This window comes from Eschscholzia californica, unplaced genomic scaffold (genome assembly GCF_041429995.1).
Source record: "Eschscholzia californica isolate CP2 unplaced genomic scaffold, dmEscCali1.0.p SCAF_1, whole genome shotgun sequence".
Classification (NCBI taxonomy): domain Eukaryota; kingdom Viridiplantae; phylum Streptophyta; class Magnoliopsida; order Ranunculales; family Papaveraceae; genus Eschscholzia; species Eschscholzia californica.
Window position 1 is genome coordinate 72,124,932 of NW_028238198.1, and position 19,177 is coordinate 72,144,108.

General features: G+C 34.9%; 1 protein-coding gene and 1 pseudogene across 11 annotated transcripts; one reads left to right on the forward strand and one right to left on the reverse strand.

The window, feature by feature from the left end:
- Window positions 1–617: 617 nt before the first annotated feature.
- LOC147568886 (syntaxin-72-like) lies at window positions 618–2,544 on the reverse strand (annotated as a pseudogene). The gene is made up of 8 exons (XR_015231135.1): window positions 2,330–2,544; window positions 2,124–2,249; window positions 1,724–1,880; window positions 1,531–1,616; window positions 1,359–1,427; window positions 1,228–1,272; window positions 1,043–1,105; window positions 618–944 (listed from the first exon to the last, which is right to left on the reverse strand). The product of XR_015231135.1 is annotated as a syntaxin-72-like (transcript).
- An 806-nt stretch (window positions 2,545–3,350) lies between these two features.
- Window positions 3,351–7,802, forward strand: LOC147568887 (syntaxin-71-like). 10 transcript variants are annotated; one of them, XM_086655306.1, is made up of 11 exons: window positions 3,389–3,672; window positions 4,827–4,905; window positions 5,569–5,756; window positions 5,837–5,962; window positions 6,206–6,362; window positions 6,470–6,555; window positions 6,659–6,727; window positions 6,814–6,858; window positions 6,981–7,043; window positions 7,142–7,218; window positions 7,495–7,802. In XM_086655306.1, the coding sequence occupies exons 3-11, from the start codon at window positions 5,601–5,603 to the stop codon at window positions 7,505–7,507; spliced, it is 792 nt and encodes a 263-aa protein (XP_086511432.1). In that variant the 5' UTR covers window positions 3,389–3,672; window positions 4,827–4,905; window positions 5,569–5,600; the 3' UTR covers window positions 7,508–7,802. The 10 variants fall into 10 exon arrangements, with proteins under 10 accessions (XP_086511431.1, XP_086511440.1, XP_086511435.1 ...); XM_086655308.1 differs by having other exon boundaries at window positions 3,511–3,672; window positions 5,563–5,756; XM_086655305.1 differs by lacking the exon at window positions 4,827–4,905 and having other exon boundaries at window positions 3,351–3,672.
- Window positions 7,803–19,177: the final 11,375 nt, after the last annotated feature.

The following is a 19,177-nucleotide window of genomic DNA, read 5'->3' on the forward strand; positions in this document are numbered from 1 at the left end:
ACCTAATGAAAAATTACCTCTTTTTGTTGCAAGGCCTAAATTACCTCAACCCACTTAACAAGTCTTCCACTGCCCAAAATTCCAACTTTCCAACACTTCTAAATTACCCTAATCTACATCCCCAAAATTCTAAATTCAATGCTTTAACAACTAATTAATGTGTAGCATTTGTATGAATTTTCTTAATTACAGTTTCCTATGATCGATCAACTTTAAAAAAAAATATTGCAGAAACAGAAGAAGTTTCATCTTATATTACCAAAACTCTTATTTTAGATGCATAAAGAGAGAACGAACTATCATAGTAGTTCTGTGTTATTTTTATTATTTGTGTTTAATCTCCGCTTAATTGTTATTTGTAGCTGTTAATTTTGAATGAAATTGCTTCCCAAATTAATTTATAACTAGAACGTTTCGACCCCCTCTTAACCAAAACTCTGGTTCCGTCCCTGAACAAGAGCAAAAGAATGCCGAGAGAATTGAAGAGGTTGGAAACCAAAGTATATATATAAGACCTTCAATGAAGAAAAATAAAGTGGCTTCCCGTTGAGCAGAATCAATTGATACTATCGATAGTTTCACTTCAATATACTGCAGCAACAAAAATAATAAGTAAATAAATAAGAAAGCTTTTGAAGTTTCATTTAGTGTAAGCGAATTATAGTTCAACGCTAAGACTCTAAGAGTATTAAAACTCAAGACTACTTGAATGCTTTTACATAACATATTCCTATCGAGGTCTTAGGTTGCGGTCTTGGCCCGGGAAGCTCTCATCCTAGATTTCGAGTGGTCTTGCACTCTTGCCATGTCGATGCTTGTGATATTGAAATGATGATCCGTGTAACCTAGATTTCAGAGGGAACTTACTTGTATAAATATGAAGCAATGCCCAAAATAACGCACACAAGAATAATATCAATACACATATTCCGACTAGATCTCATCTGGAAGAAACGCAATACTCCATTCGTTAAAATTTAAGTAATCATAAAGCGAGGCGAGAAATGAAATGCGTTAAAAGTATTAGGATTAACTCAATTACCTGGTGAATAGTTTGCTTGAGCCTGACATTAGTATGCCTAAGGTCAGAAGTTGCCTTGTCCACCTATCATAATACCAAAAAATTTCTCATTAGTATGCAGTAAAATTGTTCGGATTGGGCCTTTCTAATATTGTCGAAAAGAGTAGCAGGATGTAAAGTCGTAAAGAACAGGATACGGTTCATACCTTGGTATCAATTTCATCCATCAAAGGAACTTGCCTATCCAGCTCCTGCACATATTATGACTTAATGAGAGAAATATCGAACACATTCTATGTGCAATAGCTTGTTAACACTAAGCGCAAGGACGACTAACCTCATTCATGTCATGAGCCATATTCTTCAGTGTACTTAACCCATGCGATATTACATCTAGTCCTTCATCCTGTCATGAAACACAAATTAGTTCGGATAAGTATCTAGCAAGTTGCAACTATAAACATCGAAAGTACTAAGTAGTAGTATATATAAAACAAGTAAACACTTGCCTGCTTTATTTTTCGCATTTCATATTCTTGCTTAAATTGATTTGACTCTTCGGTTTGGTCAAAGAACCCATCGCCGAGTCTAGCATCTTTACAAAATATAGACTATTGTTAAAATTTCCCACATAAGAATGTGAAAACGGAAAATTTGGAATGATAAGAGATGAGAGCCCTTTTGAAAGGATGAATAGATAACCTGATGTTGCATCAAACACAATGCCTTTTTTAGGGGCTGAAGATCCCCAACCTCCAGTTTGTTTTACTCCAGCATCTGGAATTGCTTGAATCCTCTCTGACAAACCCATAACCAAATCGCAACGGGCTTCTTATTCCTCCTTAGATACACCTTTTACCTGTGATCAGATAGATTAGTCTCGCTAATTTTACATGCAAAACTAGTTCCATACCGATGAATTCGAAAAATTAATTGGGATAAAAGTTGAATGGGGAGATTCAATGAGATTATGGGTCTAACTCCAAGTGCTAGCATTAAGCGGGAAAACGTCGTTGAGGATTCTCCAAGATCAAACAGGAATCTTGGAATTTGTCCTTGATGAATCAAGATTGAAGTAATAACAGAAGTAAAGGAAAATTACCCTTTTAACAGCTAGTTTTTGCAATTTGGGGAGTTCTTCCATCAACCGAGCCTTGGTCCTTCGAACCTCGGCATTCATAGCAACCGCAGCAGCCCTATTGCTCTCGTTCGAAGCAGCTTCGGATTTCTGCCAGGGGAAATAATTAAAGAACAACTCAAGAAAATGAACGGAAACCCTGAAAGTTAACAGGATAGGGAGAGAGAGACCTCGAGAGCAGCATCGATATCGGAATCAATGGATGAGTAGAGACGAGCGAAAGGATCTTCAGAGGAAGCAGAGAGTTCCCTCTGTTTATCGACATCGTATTTTTCATACTTGGTACAGATTGAATCGAGTCTGGTTAGAATGTCGATCACACTCATCTTGATCCTCCTCTTTTGTTAAATTTAAAGATCTGTAACTTTGCAAATTGAAGAAAGTAAAAAAAAAAAAAAAGTAAAGGAAGAGAGAGAAAATGAGGGTGGGAATCGTTTTGGAGTACTTGGAGGAAGAAGGAGAGGCTGAGAATCAACTGGGACTGGGTAACCCTAACTAATAAAACCGGGAAACCTTACAACTAACTTCCTACCAAAAAACGCGGGAAGTAACTGAAATGTCCAAACACGTAGTATTTAGTTGCGTGACGGGTTCAAATCTCTTCACAGGTCTCAAGTGGGCCAGGCTATCACACCATTCCAAGTTCATTGTTAAATGGTGGGTATGAACCAGGCCTGGAACAGGCCCACGATGGGTGTCACGCGGCATCTTGTAGGCTTGTGTGAGGGCCCAATCTTTAGTCACTAGGCACCAATAAAGAAATGCACACTACCCAAATTTAGAGATTTTAAATTTCATAAGAGCCCAACTTATTGCTACCTCACATCATCCATGTTGTATTAGTTAAAAAAGAGAAAAATGAAGTCTCTCGTGGCGAAAGCACCCACCGATATAAGGTAAAGATGAAAATGAGTTCTCCGCAGCTGCTCCTCTGATATTTCTAGCTAGAGGAATCCGCTCCTGCTTAGTTGGACCTGAGTCTAATGATACTTTTCCCCTTCATCACCCATATGGCACTACCTTTTTTTTTTTTTTTCTTGAGAACGATTGGAGAGAGATAGTGAAGAAGATGAAAATGAGGATGCATGTTTTTTCTTTTTTTATTTATATTCTCCCTATAGAAAATCCACTATGTGCCCCAAAAAAGAAATCCAATATGAGCCCTAAAATAGTTCCTTCCATAGTACTATTGTGTTTGTTTACAAAAGTAGCCATCCCATTCCCAAAATGAACGGGCTAGTGTGTGGTGCGTGAACTTGGGCTAAGCCCAGTGTAACCGAAGTCCGTGAAAAAGCGTGACCATCTCTCTCTCTTTCTCTTTCTCTTTCTCTCAAGAGAGAAGTAGGAGGAAGGGAGGAGATCAAGTTTGTTGTATTTAATCGGTTTGGTTTGTGCTGAATGTGGGCGTGAATATCAAGCCAATTTCTCTCTCAATTCCTTCTTCTTCTCCTCCAAAAACACCACCATATCCTCATCTCCGTCGATCGATCCTTCCGGCAGATTTCTCACTAAGGTATATTATGTTTCTCTTCTATCATCACTTCACGATTTTGATTTCCACAATTTATGATATCTATATTCACCTTTTGTTTTGTTTTCTTTTGGATTGATTTTTTTGATGTATTGTTCTTCTCTAATTCTATTGTATTAATTCATTAAACTGTTCTTCATCTGCTGCGTCCTCTTCGCTAACTCACCAGATTCGTCAAAAAAACAATTTCTTGCATGATTATGCTTCCAAAGTGGGATTTTGTTTGATCGGAGTTTGGGGGGTTTTTTTACCTTTATGAGCTTCGTAGATTAGCTGTTAAATTCTTAATTTTGATCTTTAAGTGAGTGTTTTAGGTCTTTCCCTTTCGATATAATTGATGGGTAAGGTGTAGGTAGATCATAGTCTTTGTAATACTAGATTTCTTTTATGTTCTTTCTTAGTTGTGGGGAGTTCGTCTTTTGACCAATTTCTAGGGTTTTCATTTGCGATAAGTAGATAACAATATGAGCTAGTGACCTTGTTATATATAATTTTAGAAAATGGTTGTTTAGGTCTAAAAAATTATTATAATAACTAAAAAAGCCTAGACTTTTTTCTATTAGGTAGAAGTTACCACAATATTAAGTGTAATAATAGGTGAAGTTTAAAATAATATTGATAATTATTATTAAGGTCATTTTTTTTCTTTATCATTCCCACAATACCCTTACTTAATAAAACTCTCCCTCTCTCTCTCTAAAAACACATTTAGGTTTTTTTTCTTTCTACTCGTTCTTCTTCTTCTACCTGTTCTTCTTCTTCTTCAAATCATCTTATTCTTCTTCGAATCATCTTCTTCTTCTTAGAATCATCTTCTTCTTGACTCGATCTAAGTTTGAGGTTTCTGCTCTTCATCTTCTTCATCCAAAGATGATGAGTTTGATGTTCCATATGGTGGTCCTCTTGGATCAAACTATGGTGGTAAGAAGAAGAGAAATTTGATAATTATAATTGTAGCTGGTGTTTTGGGTGTTGTTGTTTCATTGTTGTTAGGGTTTGCTATTTGGTGGTGGTTCTTCTTAAGAACTGGTCAATTTGATAATCAATTAGAACAAGGGCATCAATCAATTCTCACTTTGCTTTCTTTATATAAGTCAATCTTTATACCTCCAAATCTCTTACTTGCTTTCACACAGACTCTTCCTACTTTCATAATGTGATCAATATATGAACCAAGCCAACAGATATACGAGAGATATTTTACCCAATTCAAAGGTATGAACTATGAAGCCTCAAAAGTGAAAACAACTCAGTTTGCATTGTCGCACATGCAAACACATGTTTGCAAAATCGCAAATGCAAACACTTGTTTGCAATATCGCAAATGCAAACACTTGTTTGCAAACGTTTGTTTGCAGAACAGATTGTGCAAACACGTGTTTGCAGAAAAACGTAAGCGAAAAAACACCGTATTTTTCTGGTTTTTTTTTTTGAAAAAAAAAGTATTGAAAGTGGATCTTGTTAGAAAGCTAATGAAAAATCATTTCTAAATACATAAATTTTATTGAAATCCGACATCTCAAACAAAAGTTATATCGATTTAAAGTTTAAAGAAAAATAAAAGAATTTAGTTACACAAAAAGACAAAAAAGGATAATTTAGTCTTTGTATACTTTTTGACCTGAATAATAATTTTCAAATGTTTTGTGCTTTTTTACTCATTTTCAATATTATTTTGACCTTTCTAGTTATTACCCCTTTTGGTAGGAAGTTAGTTGTAAGGTTTCCCGGTTTTATTAGTTAGGGTTACCCAGTCCCAGTTGATTCTCAGCCTCTCCTTCTTCCTCCAAGTACTCCAAAACGATTCCCACCCTCATTTCCTCTCTCTTCCTTTACTTTTTTTTTTTTTTTTACTTTCTTCAATTTGCAAAGTTACAGATCTTTAAATTTAACAAAAGAGGAGGATCAAGATGAGTGTGATCGACATTCTAACCAGACTCGATTCAATCTGTACCAAGTATGAAAAATACGATGTCGATAAACAGAGGGAACTCTCTGCTTCCTCTGAAGATCCTTTCGCTCGTCTCTACTCATCCATTGATTCCGATATCGATGCTGCTCTCGAGGTCTCTCTCTCCCTATCCTGTTAACTTTCAGGGTTTCCGTTCATTTTCTTGAGTTGTTCTTTAATTATTTCCCCTGGCAGAAATCCGAAGCTGCTTCGAACGAGAGCAATAGGGCTGCTGCGGTTGCTATGAATGCCGAGGTTCGAAGGACCAAGGCTCGGTTGATGGAAGAACTCCCCAAATTGCAAAAACTAGCTGTTAAAAGGGTAATTTTCCTTTACTTCTGTTATTACTTCAATCTTGATTCATCAAGGACAAATTCCAAGATTCCTGTTTGATCTTGGAGAATCCTCAACGACGTTTTCCCGCTTAATGCTAGCACTTGGAGTTAGACCCATAATCTCATTGAATCTCCCCATTCAACTTTTATCCCAATTAATTTTTCGAATTCATCGGTATGGAACTAGTTTTGCATGTAAAATTAGCGAGACTAATCTATCTGATCACAGGTAAAAGGTGTATCTAAGGAGGAATTAGAAGCCCGTTGCGATTTGGTTATGGGTTTGTCAGAGAGGATTCAAGCAATTCCAGATGCTGGAGTAAAACAAACTGGAGGTTGGGGATCTTCAGCCCCTAAAAAAGGCATTGTGTTTGATGCAACATCAGGTTATCTATTCATCCTTTCAAAAGGGCTCTCATCTCTTATCATTCCAAATTTTCCGTTTTCACATTCTTATGTGGGAAATTTTAACAATAGTCTATATTTTGTAAAGATGCTAGACTCGGCGATGGGTTCTTTGACCAAACCGAAGAGTCAAATCAATTTAAGCAAGAATATGAAATGCGAAAAATAAAGCAGGCAAGTGTTTACTTGTTTTATATATACTACTACTTAGTACTTTCGATGTTTATAGTTGCAACTTGCTAGATACTTATCCGAACTAATTTGTGTTTCATGACAGGATGAAGGACTAGATGTAATATCGCATGGGTTAAGTACACTGAAGAATATGGCTCATGACATGAATGAGGTTAGTCGTCCTTGCGCTTAGTGTTAACAAGCTATGGCACATAGAATGTGTTCGATATTTCTCTCATTAAGTCATAATATGTGCAGGAGCTGGATAGGCAAGTTCCTTTGATGGATGAAATTGATACCAAGGTATGAACCGTATCCTGTTCTTTACGACTTTACATCCTGCTACTCTTTTCGACAATATTAGAAAGGCCCAATCCGAACAATTTTACTGCATACTAATGAGAAATTTTTTGGTATTATGATAGGTGGACAAGGCAACTTCTGACCTTAGGCATACTAATGTCAGGCTCAAGCAAACTATTCACCAGGTAATTGAGTTAATCCTAATACTTTTAACGCATTTCATTTCTCGCCTCGCTTTATGATTACTTAAATTTTAACGAATGGAGTATTGCGTTTCTTCCAGATGAGATCTAGTCGGAATATGTGTATTGATATTATTCTTGTGTGCGTTATTTTGGGCATTGCTTCATATTTATACAAGTAAGTTCCCTCTGAAATCTAGGTTACACGGATCATCATTTCAATATCACAAGCATCGACATGGCAAGAGTGCAAGACCACTCGAAATCTAGGATGAGAGCTTCCCGGGCCAAGACCGCAACCTAAGACCTCGATAGGAATATGTTATGTAAAAGCATTCAAGTAGTCTTGAGTTTTAATACTCTTAGAGTCTTAGCGTTGAACTATAATTCGCTTACACTAAATGAAACTTCAAAAGCTTTCTTATTTATTTACTTATTATTTTTGTTGCTGCAGTATATTGAAGTGAAACTATCGATAGTATCAATTGATTCTGCTCAACGGGAAGCCACTTTATTTTTCTTCATTGAAGGTCTTATATATATACTTTGGTTTCCAACCTCTTCAATTCTCTCGGCATTCTTTTGCTCTTGTTCAGGGACGGAACCAGAGTTTTGGTTAAGAGGGGGCCGAAACGTTCTAGTTATAAATTAATTTGGGAAGCAATTTCATTCAAAATTAACAGCTACAAATAACAATTAAGCGGAGATTAAACACAAATAATAAAAATAACACAGAACTACTATGATAGTTCGTTCTCTCTTTATGCATCTAAAATAAGAGTTTTGGTAATATAAGATGAAACTTCTTCTGTTTCTGCAATATTTTTTTTTAAAGTTGATCGATCATAGGAAACTGTAATTAAGAAAATTCATACAAATGCTACACATTAATTAGTTGTTAAAGCATTGAATTTAGAATTTTGGGGATGTAGATTAGGGTAATTTAGAAGTGTTGGAAAGTTGGAATTTTGGGCAGTGGAAGACTTGTTAAGTGGGTTGAGGTAATTTAGGCCTTGCAACAAAAAGAGGTAATTTTTCATTAGGTGGGTTAATGAGTGGAAATAGGTGTTGGGCTTTGATTGATATGAATTGGTTAGGGGTCCAATTAACTTCAAGTTAAAAGCTTTTAACCTTTTTCTATGGGAGCAGTGAGAAAAAATTGAGGGTGAGGGGGGCCAGGGCCCCTCCTGGCCCTCACCTACATACGTCCCTGCTCTTGTTCAAACTTGAAAATTCCTTTTCAGCTTTTGGTATTAATTTTCGAGTTCCTAATAATGTAAATGTTTCTTTTATTTTCATGTAAGTATCAAATTCACTTATTTTTCTTTTTTTTGAATTGGTAAGCGTGTGCTTCGAACCCTTCATTTTGTTTTTTTTTTTTTGAGGTCGCCTGCCGGAAAATTTTCCGGTCGGCGACCTTAATCGGAGAAGATGAAGGTGAGTTGGAGAGAGAGAGGAGTGAGTTGGAGAGAGAGAGAGGTGAGTTGGAAAGAGAGATGAGGTGGAGAGAGAGAGGGGTGAGGTGGAAATAACTTTTTTTTTAAATGTTTTAAATTTAGAATTAAGAAGGGTAGTAATGACATTTACTTGAAAACAGGGGGCCATATTTGAATTTACGAAAAAAAGGGGGCCATAAAAGAAGCTGGTCACAAAGTAGGGGGCTATATAGGAATTAACTCTTTATTATACCTTTTACTTAGTTATAATTTTCATAGCTATATGTTAAATAATTCAGTTTTACATCTTTTCTTTCTTTACGTATGAAAATGCTGATTGACTGACAAAAAGTGGCATGAATGGCCCAAACAGGGCAAACCTGTGCAAAATTTGCCTTGTCCGGCCTTTCAGACTACTTTTATCAAGTCAAGTAGCCTTGTTGTTAGGCATGGTCTAGCAATTTGACCTTAATAGTGTAATCGAGCAAAATTATGTGTTTTATATTAACATATTTTTTTCCATTGGAACTCCTTGAATTAGATTTAATTAATAATTTTGGGGAGAAATTTTTTTATCTAAATACTTAATTTTGATGACATGACTTGAATGGTCGAGTCAAATTTCTTTCGAGTTTCCTTGTTAATAGTTTTTTTTTCTTGAAATTCCTTATTAATAGTTGAAAATATCTATTCAACACTATTCAAGATTTCCAATCTATTTTGAAAGCATTTGCAAGTTAAATTATTAGGTTTCAATCTAACTTGCGATTAGAAATGCAAACTTTAAAATCTTATTGTAAATTACAATTTTTAAATGCTAATTAGCATAAAAATATAGATTTGGGTAACAAAGTCACAATCTTCTTGTCCGTTTGGATGTTGTGAACTCTATGGAACCATATTTCGTTATGGAAATGTTGATTCAGCCGTTCTTAAATGTACAATTGAAATAGGTTTACTTATACAATTCAAAAATCTGAAGTTCCAATCTTTTCTTAAACTGATGACCTAGAAGAATTGGTGAAGGAAAAGAAAATCTTACTTCTCATCTTTGACAGCGAGATTCAGGAGAGCTGGTAATTAAGATGTTTATGCCGAAATCGGACAATAGCTTGAGTTGTAACGGTGTTTATGCCGGAATCCATGATGGAAATGAACCTCTCTGACGTCATCGTCTCTTCTTCTTCTTAAGAACTTCTTGTCATTTACATTGATACATCATCAATTGAAACAGATTTACTTGATTTCTTAGAATCAATCCTAAATGCTGATGAGAAGAAACCATTTTGTTTAGAGAGATAAACCTAAGGTTGGTGAGAAGAAAAGCAAATAGTCCTGACTTCTAATGTGGGCGTTTAGAAGCAACCTTAACCCAAATAAGTTGTCACCTTTTAGTTTTCTCCAACTTCTCATGGATTATTTTGATGTAAATACCTAAAGCAACATAAACCTACTTAAATATCGCTAATTAAGTTAACTGATATACTTTACTCACTCGTGAAATGAAGTAAATGTGAAGGTCTAAAAACTACCTTAAATTGTAAGATAGTTTGCAAACAATACACTATTATGTCTTAGCTGTTGAAGACGAATAATAGACAAATGAAATAAAGCAAGACATATATTATGAAGCAAGATATATATTAGTAGGATGATTAATATCTAATGGCCAAAGAGAAGTTCACCCGGCTAATCTTTGAAATTCAAGGTAGTTTTTAGATCACTTCACACTATTTACTCTCCACTATCGGTTAGCAACACGATAATATGTAAGTGTCATGAAATACGTGTAACCACTACCTATCCCAAACACAACAAGGCTACACAACCGGTCTTATGGGCCTCCCACTTAAACTGTTGAACTGCATGTGAAAGAAACAAGATTTTCTTTCTCCACGTGACTGGACATGTGAGAGGAAAGAGAAACAAAAGTTTCTCTCACATGCGGTTCAAGTGGGAGTCCCACGAAGTGGGTTGAGTATACTTTTTGTTCCAAACACCTTCACATCTTCCCTTTAGTAGTAATTTGTGGGTTAATTACATATGCATGCAACACATGCTGAAATCCAGTAAAAAACAAAAGGAAAATAAAAATCGAGAATGAATAGTAAAGTGAACAAGTAACTTATCTTCTTCCAGTGCTTTGTTATAAACTAGTAAGAGAATCACCTGATGCAATAGATGAAGAAACAATGATGGTGGAATGGAGACACGAGTTTGACTCAATGTCCTGAATGCTACCAGAGAAAATAACTGCATCTAGTTTCCACTTAAATTATTTAGGTTCTTTCATAAACTTGTGATGTTAGCAGGGGCGGAGCTTAGTGTAGACTAACCCTGGCTTGAGCCAGGGTCAAAATTTGTAATTTGTTCATTAGAGTAGGGATAGTTTGGTAGTATGCCAGGGTAAGAATTTGTAATTTTTTATTTAAAATAGGGATAGTTTGGTAATTAAGGTGACCATTACTTAATTGTCAAAAACAAGTCGAAGAGAGAGAAAGAGACTTTGTGAAGACTGAAGAACACAGCTGGGAGTTGGAGTTTGGTAATTAAGGTGATGTTTCTGGATCTCTTCTTGCCTTAAACTTCTATGAGATGACTGTACTCACATTATTAAGAGTTTTGGATGATTAAAAATTCAGAATAGAGAAGTAGAGAACACTACAACAAATTTGGGAATATTCTTTTTAGTTTTCTAGGGTTTTTGATTTTGGTTATTGGTTCAACTCAAAACGACTTCTTGGATTTCAAGAGTAGAAATCTTCTAACAATCACCACATTACTAAAAAGATAAAATTCAATAGTTGGTACGTAAATTTCCATTGATATCTACTTTGAGAAGGTTTTCACTCTTATTTAGCTATTTACTTATTTAGGTTACTGATAAAAAAAAATTGTTGATCATGGTTATAAATATTGTTGGTATGTCCTAAACTTTGATATTTGTTGATTTGTGTTGTCATAATAACCATTGTTTGATTAACCCAATTTTGTTATTTTTTTTTTGTTGAAAGAACCCAATTTTGTTATTGTTTAATACTTTAGATGTACAAACCAATTCGGTTGACTATTTATTTGATTGTGTTAGACAAAATAGTGGGTTTGTGTCACAGATTATTCTATGTATTGACATATTTTGATGCTATATTTTGTTATTGCATGATGATACAAATTGAAAGAGAACTTGCTGAAAAAATTGATTCAGATTCGATATTTGAAGACTTCTATTCTTTGAAGGATGGCACACCTCAAGTAGTATTTTTATATATGGTGTTCTTTTGATGGTTGAATGATATTTTGATTTTTTTGTACGCAGTTATACCATCTCTTTTGTCTATGAATGTGGTAGAGAACAACACCGTTTTTAATGGAATTTTACTTGGATCTTATTTATTCTTATTTTGAGTTTTTAATACTTATTTGTATATCGTAGGTAGAAATTTAGTTTATAGTAAATTTAGACTAGCGCAGGTCAGCTTAAAATCCTGGCTACGCCCCTGGATGTTAGTGGAATTAACTATTTCTTTTGATAGGTAAGATTCTCAGAGTAAGGGTTACTCGCTTTTTCGAAAGAAAGCGGGGTTAATCAGAGTCGGATGACTATGATGAACTTGGAGTCGAGTTGTGATCTCTGTTTTCAGATATCTCTTGTTTTGGTCAATGAACCGGTTTAGTTATACACGAGTACTTCAAAGTATTCTTCCAACTTAATGGAAATCAATAGAATGTGGATGTCGATATATAATTCTTGAAATTAATCCTTTTTATCCTGGTTGCAAATACTGACATTTTGATTATAACTAATATGCTTCTTTTGAAAGGTAAAATTCTCAGAGTAAGGGTTACATCGCTTATCCAAAAGAAAACCAGGTTGATCAGAGTTGGACGACTATGATGAACTTGGAGCCGATTAAGAGCCATGATCTCTGTTTTCAAATATCCCACTGAACTGTTTTAATTTATAAACAAAGTATTCTTCGAACTTTATTGGAATCAATGGAATGTTGGTGTCAATTCATAATTATTGTCATCCTTTTATCCTGGTTGCCGATACTGCCATTCTGCGTAAAAATAATATCATCATCATTTTCCATTCTTAGAATGATTTCATTTTTCTATTTGTGTATGCTTCTAGGATGAGAAGGATACAAGAACTAGCAGCAGAGCTTCGACGCAAGAAACGCCTATGTGCAGCATATCGAGAACAGCTAGGTGCATTTATGAAAGAAGTTGAGGAACACAATGAACAATTATCAACAAAAGTTCAGATCATAGCTAACAATATGAGAGAAGTCGAATCAGAAGATCAAGAACCTTATTAACACAATGAGCCCCACTCGTCAATAGTGCATATCTGATCTTTCTTATATTCAATGTGTCTAATCAATTCAAGTAGGTATAAAGTTTCGCGTTCTTTTTTTTTGCTTTAGATGATCCTGCCGATAGATACATCGAAAAGAAGAATATAATACAGTTGTCATCTATTATCAGCATGAAATCAAACCCCAACAGAGACAATATCAATCATAAGAAGTGATTTTCGTTCTAGTTCTTTGCTAAGAGTTTCACATTCTGATTACGAATAGTTTGAGTAGTGTACATTTATATTAGGGAAAGAATGTATTTTGCAACTAGACTAAGCAAAACAGACAAGTTACAATTAAATGAAGTTACTTGTTCTCAAATATGTGTTCTACGAGGAGATTCTCCTTTTTATTTGGTATTTAAACCTTATCGTACCATATTACCTTTATTGATGTGAAATTGTAGTTACTTCTTGCCTCTTTCTTTCGTCCCCTCACCATTTTCAAATTCTTCATCGTCAAACTTTTTTGCTTCTTGGATTTTTTAGTCCTCATTATCTACTCTGTAAATATATATGTATAAAATTCTCTCTTATCTCTATTTTGGAAAATCTAAATGCATTTCTTATGGTAATTTGACTCTCACTTATATCATTTCTAACTTTACCAACCTCAACTTTTCCAATTGAAACATATATAATATCTAAAATGTAGAGTGTCAATTGGATTTTTAGAATTGTCATAATCATCACATTTCGTATTTAGTTAAAAATAATTTTCTTATTAACATCTGAAAAGGTAAATTTTTTTCCCTCGAAATTGTCAAGCTAACTACGGCTATTTATTTTTGTAGACTTCTATTGAAGACGTACCAAATCTCTCACACCAGCCCCTGTCATACACAATCACGCTCAAGATCATTTTGCATAGATGAACTTTCACCACCACCATTTAGTTTTCTCCAATATCTCATTGATTAAAAATTGTTAATTAAGTTAACTGAATTATTGGATTCACAATTTAATGAAATTAAGAAAATTTAAAGTTGTGAGAACTACCCAAAGTGTAAGATAGTTTTCAACAGTACACTATTATAAGACTCTAGCTATTGAAGAGGAAGAGTACACAAATAAAATGAAACATTACAGTTTGAGGATGATTGCTACTCTTTTTATTTATGTAATATGCAGGAAATAATGGATGCCTTAAGATTATTTGCATAAAGCAACAATTTAACAGTTAAAGAAAAGTATAAAGGCTCATCTTTAAAGTCAAGGTGGTTTCTAGAGGTCTCTAAGCTATCTAGTAGTATCAGTTAACAACACAAAAATATGAAGTCTCATGAAACTGGTATGACCACCAACCATTCGAAACACCTCTTCGTCTTCCCTTTACTTGTAATTTATGAGTGATCATGCAGACATTTCCTAACGAAAAGTGTGAGTTGATCAGAATTGGACGACTATGATGAACTTGGAGTCAGTTAAGAGCCATGATCACTATTTTCAGGTATCTCTTACTTTGGTCACTAACCGGTTTTAGTTGTTGGATAAATGGCTTCTAAAGCCGTTAAGTCCGATAGTCCCACTTGAGGAGGATAGTCGGTGTGATCAAGTCGGGTCGGGTCAAGTTTGTGAGTTCTGGAGTTTGGGGGAATTTAGAATAAAATAAATACTTTTCGGTATTTATTATTTCTAAAACTCTATTATTTGTTTCCTTGTAGAACAACTAACGTATATCCTCAAATCCCACAACTTCCTTATTCTTCTCTACGTCTTCTAGAAAACTCTAATAGGGTTTACTTGGTCTATAAATAAGACCTAAACCATAATAGAGACACGAACAACTACTAAGAGGGATTCATCTTCTACTAAATATTGAACCCGATTTTCTGCTTCTCCAATATCATCTTCTTCAGTGCAGTGGAAGATGATAGATGTGGTAAATCCTTGGGAAGTGTTCGGAATCATACAATTTGCACCGAGGTTGTACCGAAATCACTTTCAAGACAGTGGCCTCCATACCATGACACATCAAACTCCATTCTTGGTTTCTTCTGAGTGATAATACTTTTCATTGATCCAACCCTATATTTCCAACATTAGTTATATACGAATACTTCAAAGTATTTTTCCAACTTTTTTTATTTGAGAAATCGTCTACGACATACGTTAGTCATTACAAAGCATTGATACATCATGAAGATAGGAAAAGTACGATAACTGCCTACGTTAAACCGATAATGAAAGAGGCATTGATACATCATGAATATGTGAAAAGCACGATAACTGCCTAAGTTAAACCGATAATGAAAGAGGCCTAAAGTCCAACTAAACATGGCCTAAAGTCCGACAAATTTAATACACTTATAAACCATGCCACCATGTAATCTACCTCCTCGGGAATCAAACCAGAGACCTTGAGGGTTTTGGAGTTTATGTCAATACATCATGAAGATGTGAAAAGTACGATAACTGCCTAAGTTAGACCGATAATGAAAGAGGCATTGATACATCATGAAGATGTGAAAAGCACGATAACTGCCTAAGTTAAACCGATAATGAAAGAGGCCTAAAGTCCAATTAAACATGACCTAAAGTCCGACAAATTTAATACACTTATAAACCATGCCACCATGTAATCCACCTCCTTGGGAATCAAACCAGAGACCTCGAGGGTTTTGGAGTTTATGTCAATACATCATGAAGATGTGAAGAGTACGATAACTGCCTAAGTTAAACCGATAACGAAAGAGGCATTGATACATCATGAAGATGTGAAAAGCACGATAACTGCCTAAGTTAAACCGATAATGAAAGAGTCCTAAAGTCTAACTAAACATGGCCTAAAGTCCGACAAATTTAATACATTTATAAACCATGCCACCATGTAATCCACCTCCTCGAGAATCAAACCAGAGACCTTGAGGGTTTTGGAGTTTATGTCAACATTATCGGCCACTTGGCCACCAAATGTTGACATTCTGCCCACTTTATTGGAATCAATGGAATGTGAGTGTCAATTTATAATTATTGATTCATCCTTTTATCTTGGTTGGCTATTCTGACATTGTGCATATACCTAATTACTAATAGTATCATCATCATTTTCCATTCTTAAAATGATTTTCTTTTCTATTTGTTTATGCTTCTAGAAAGGGAAAGACAAGAAAAATACAAGAACTAACAACATAGCTTCGACGCAAGAAGATGCACATATGTGCATCATATGGAGAATAGCTATGTGCATTTGTGAGAGACTTTGAGGAACACAATGAACAATTATTAATAGAAGTTTCCGTCATAGTTAACAATATGAGAGAAGTCGAATCAAAAGATCAAGAACCTTCACAACAGAATTAGATCCACAAGAAAATAGTGTAAATTCTGATTTTCTTCTTATGTCTAATCAATTCAAGTTGGAACAAATTTTCGTGTTTTTTTTGCTTTATATGACTATATGTAACTGATGGAAAATATTATAGGACTGTGAAATGGAGCTTAACCGAGTTTTCTTCAAATAGAAGACCCTGAAAAGAAGAAAATAATACAATTGTTATTTGTTGTCATCATGCAAGCAAACCTGAACACAGACATTATCAATCCGAAGAGGTGATTTGCGATCAAGTTCTTCGCTAAGTGTTTCACATACCGATTACGGATAGTTTGAGTAGTAGATCTATATTAGTGGAAGAATCTATTTGCAACTCTTTGTAATGTGCTCTTTCAATTAACAAGCCAACCAAAAATTTCCAAACGGATAATGTAAACTCTTCATAATTTTCAAACCTGCCACAGGCCAGAGGTCCATTTTTGACAGAGAAAAAAGGTTGAAAGTGTTCTCATAGAGATCATAGAGTAACAAATAAGTTACAAATTCTCATGCATTACCAAATTATTTTTGCTTCTTGTTCTTCTCTTTCATTTTTCCACCATCTTCAAATCTTTATTCATAGTCAATTTATGCATTCTAGTATTACATAAAGCTGAACCGGAAATTCTAGGCCTTAGAAGCAGTGGTGGATTCAGAAATTTTGGGAGGCTAAAACTAAAAAGGCTTAAAATCAATTTTGATTCATTTTAAACCTATAAACTACGTTACGCTGTAAACTAACATTTATTTGTAGAGACGAAAGAAAAATCACATACCTGTTAATGACGTTTTATGACCCTTTTTTTTTATGATAACGTTCTATGACTCTATTGTAGCTAAAGTATTTTCAAACATATATATCATAATTATGTTTGTTCTTAATTGAGACTCATATGGGTGGTGATATCAAATTTCACTTAAAATTGTACTTGTATGAGCTTATTTTCAGTAATTTTATATATAATTTTTTTTTATGATGATCTAGTCTTACTCGACGTATCGTTCATACAAAATAAAAAAAAAAAATTAAAGACAATGAGGAGAACTGAACTAAGCTAATTGGATACAGTTGAACAATATATATTTTCTTAAAAAATATGATAGAGTTTATTTGTTAAGGCACTCATTTTGAGTAAATATAGTTACTTAGAAATTACTATGAAACACGATAAATAAAAAGAAAAATTAGTAGGATTTGGGTTCAAACTTGATTTACGGCTTACACCATTTAACTAAACCAATTTATTTGCTCATTATTGTAGTGAAGGGGGATTATTTACTTAAAAACCTTTGGGTCGTGACTAGACCGTAGGTAGATCACCCTCTGTATAGAAGCAAGATTAAGGTGTTGTTTGTTTTTTTATTTTTTCAGATCTGAAATCTGAATTGAGTTTCAATTCAGATTTCAGATGTTTGTTTCTGAATTTAAGAAAATCTGAAATTTTTGCTGAATCATGCTAAAGTCTGAATTGGCTGAAAATGAGCCCACATATTTCAGACTTCAAAACAAGTCTGAAAAAGTGGATAAATTTCTGAAATACATCAAAAGACGATTTTGTCCCTATATTTTAGAAAAATTTGTCTAACACCACCGGCAGACCAAAACACCACCGGCAGGCCAAAACACCACCGGCAAACCAAACCGCCACCACCACCACCATCGACAGACAAAACCACCACCCCCACTGACAGACCAAACCACCACAACTCATAGATCAAACCACTACCACAGAGCACATCACCACCACCACCACAGAGCAGATCACCACCACCACCACCACCAAAGGCTCATCACCAGACCGAAACATCACCATAGCATAACACCATAGTCCACATGTTGTATTTTCTTCGAAGGAGATTTATGAACCCTCGCCGGATCTGGCGAGGGTTATCTTCTTCGAACCCTCGTCAGATCTGGCGAGGTCATCTACCTTTTTTCTTCAAAACCCTCGCCGGATCTGGCGAGGATTGAGCTTTCAACCCTTTACTGAAAGAGAGATAGAGAGAAAGGGAGAGAGAGATCAGACTAGAGTCGATGAGAACTTTCGATTGGTTTGAGAAAGAAAGAGAGGGTCTACAAGACCTACCAATCGTTCAGAGAAAGAGATCCGGCAAGTGCTTTCCAGAGTTCCGGCTAGAGAGTTCCCGCAGAGAGAGAGAGAGGGAGAGGGAAACTGATATGTTACTGTTTGAGAAGGAAATATGAAAACCCTAGGTTTCCTAACATTTTTATTTGGGCAAAAAAAATCTAGGGTCTGTTTGGTGAAACATATAAATGAGGGGCATAATTGTCAAATTTTGATTCAGACTCAATGATTAAGATGTTAGAAAACAAACATCGAAGTACCAAAATATTTCAACCAATCCAGATTCAGTCAATTCAGTTCAGAGAATTCAGATTCAGCCATTTCGGATTCAGACACATTTAAAAAAACAAACAACACCTAACTATTAACCCAAATCAACTGTCACCATTTAGTTTTCTCCAACCTCTCATGGTTTATTATTTCGATATAAATATCTAAAGCAAGATAAACTTAATTAAATATCGTTAATTACGCTAACTGATATACTTGACTCTCTCGTGAAATAAAGAGAATGTGAAGGTGTAAAAACTACCTTAAATTGTAAGATTGTTTACAAACAATAAACTATATGTCTTCGGTTGTTGAAGACAAATAGTAGACAAATAAAATAAAGCAAGATATTTGTAGAATGATTAACCTCAAATTGCCAAAGAGAAGTTCACCGGGCTCATCTTTAAAATTCAAGGTGGTTTTAGAGGACTTCACACTATTTACTCGCTACTATCGGTTAGCAACACAATAATATGTAAGTGTCATGAAATACGTGTGACCACCACCTTCGAGTTGCGCATCGGATTTCCATCTTGTTTCCTTTTGCAATTCTCTTTGTAAGTTCATCACTAGATTACTAGCTAATAGAATCCACATTTATTTGAAGGAAACCATTACGTGGGACTCAAAATGTCTTCGTTCCTAAACACCAGACTATGGATAATATA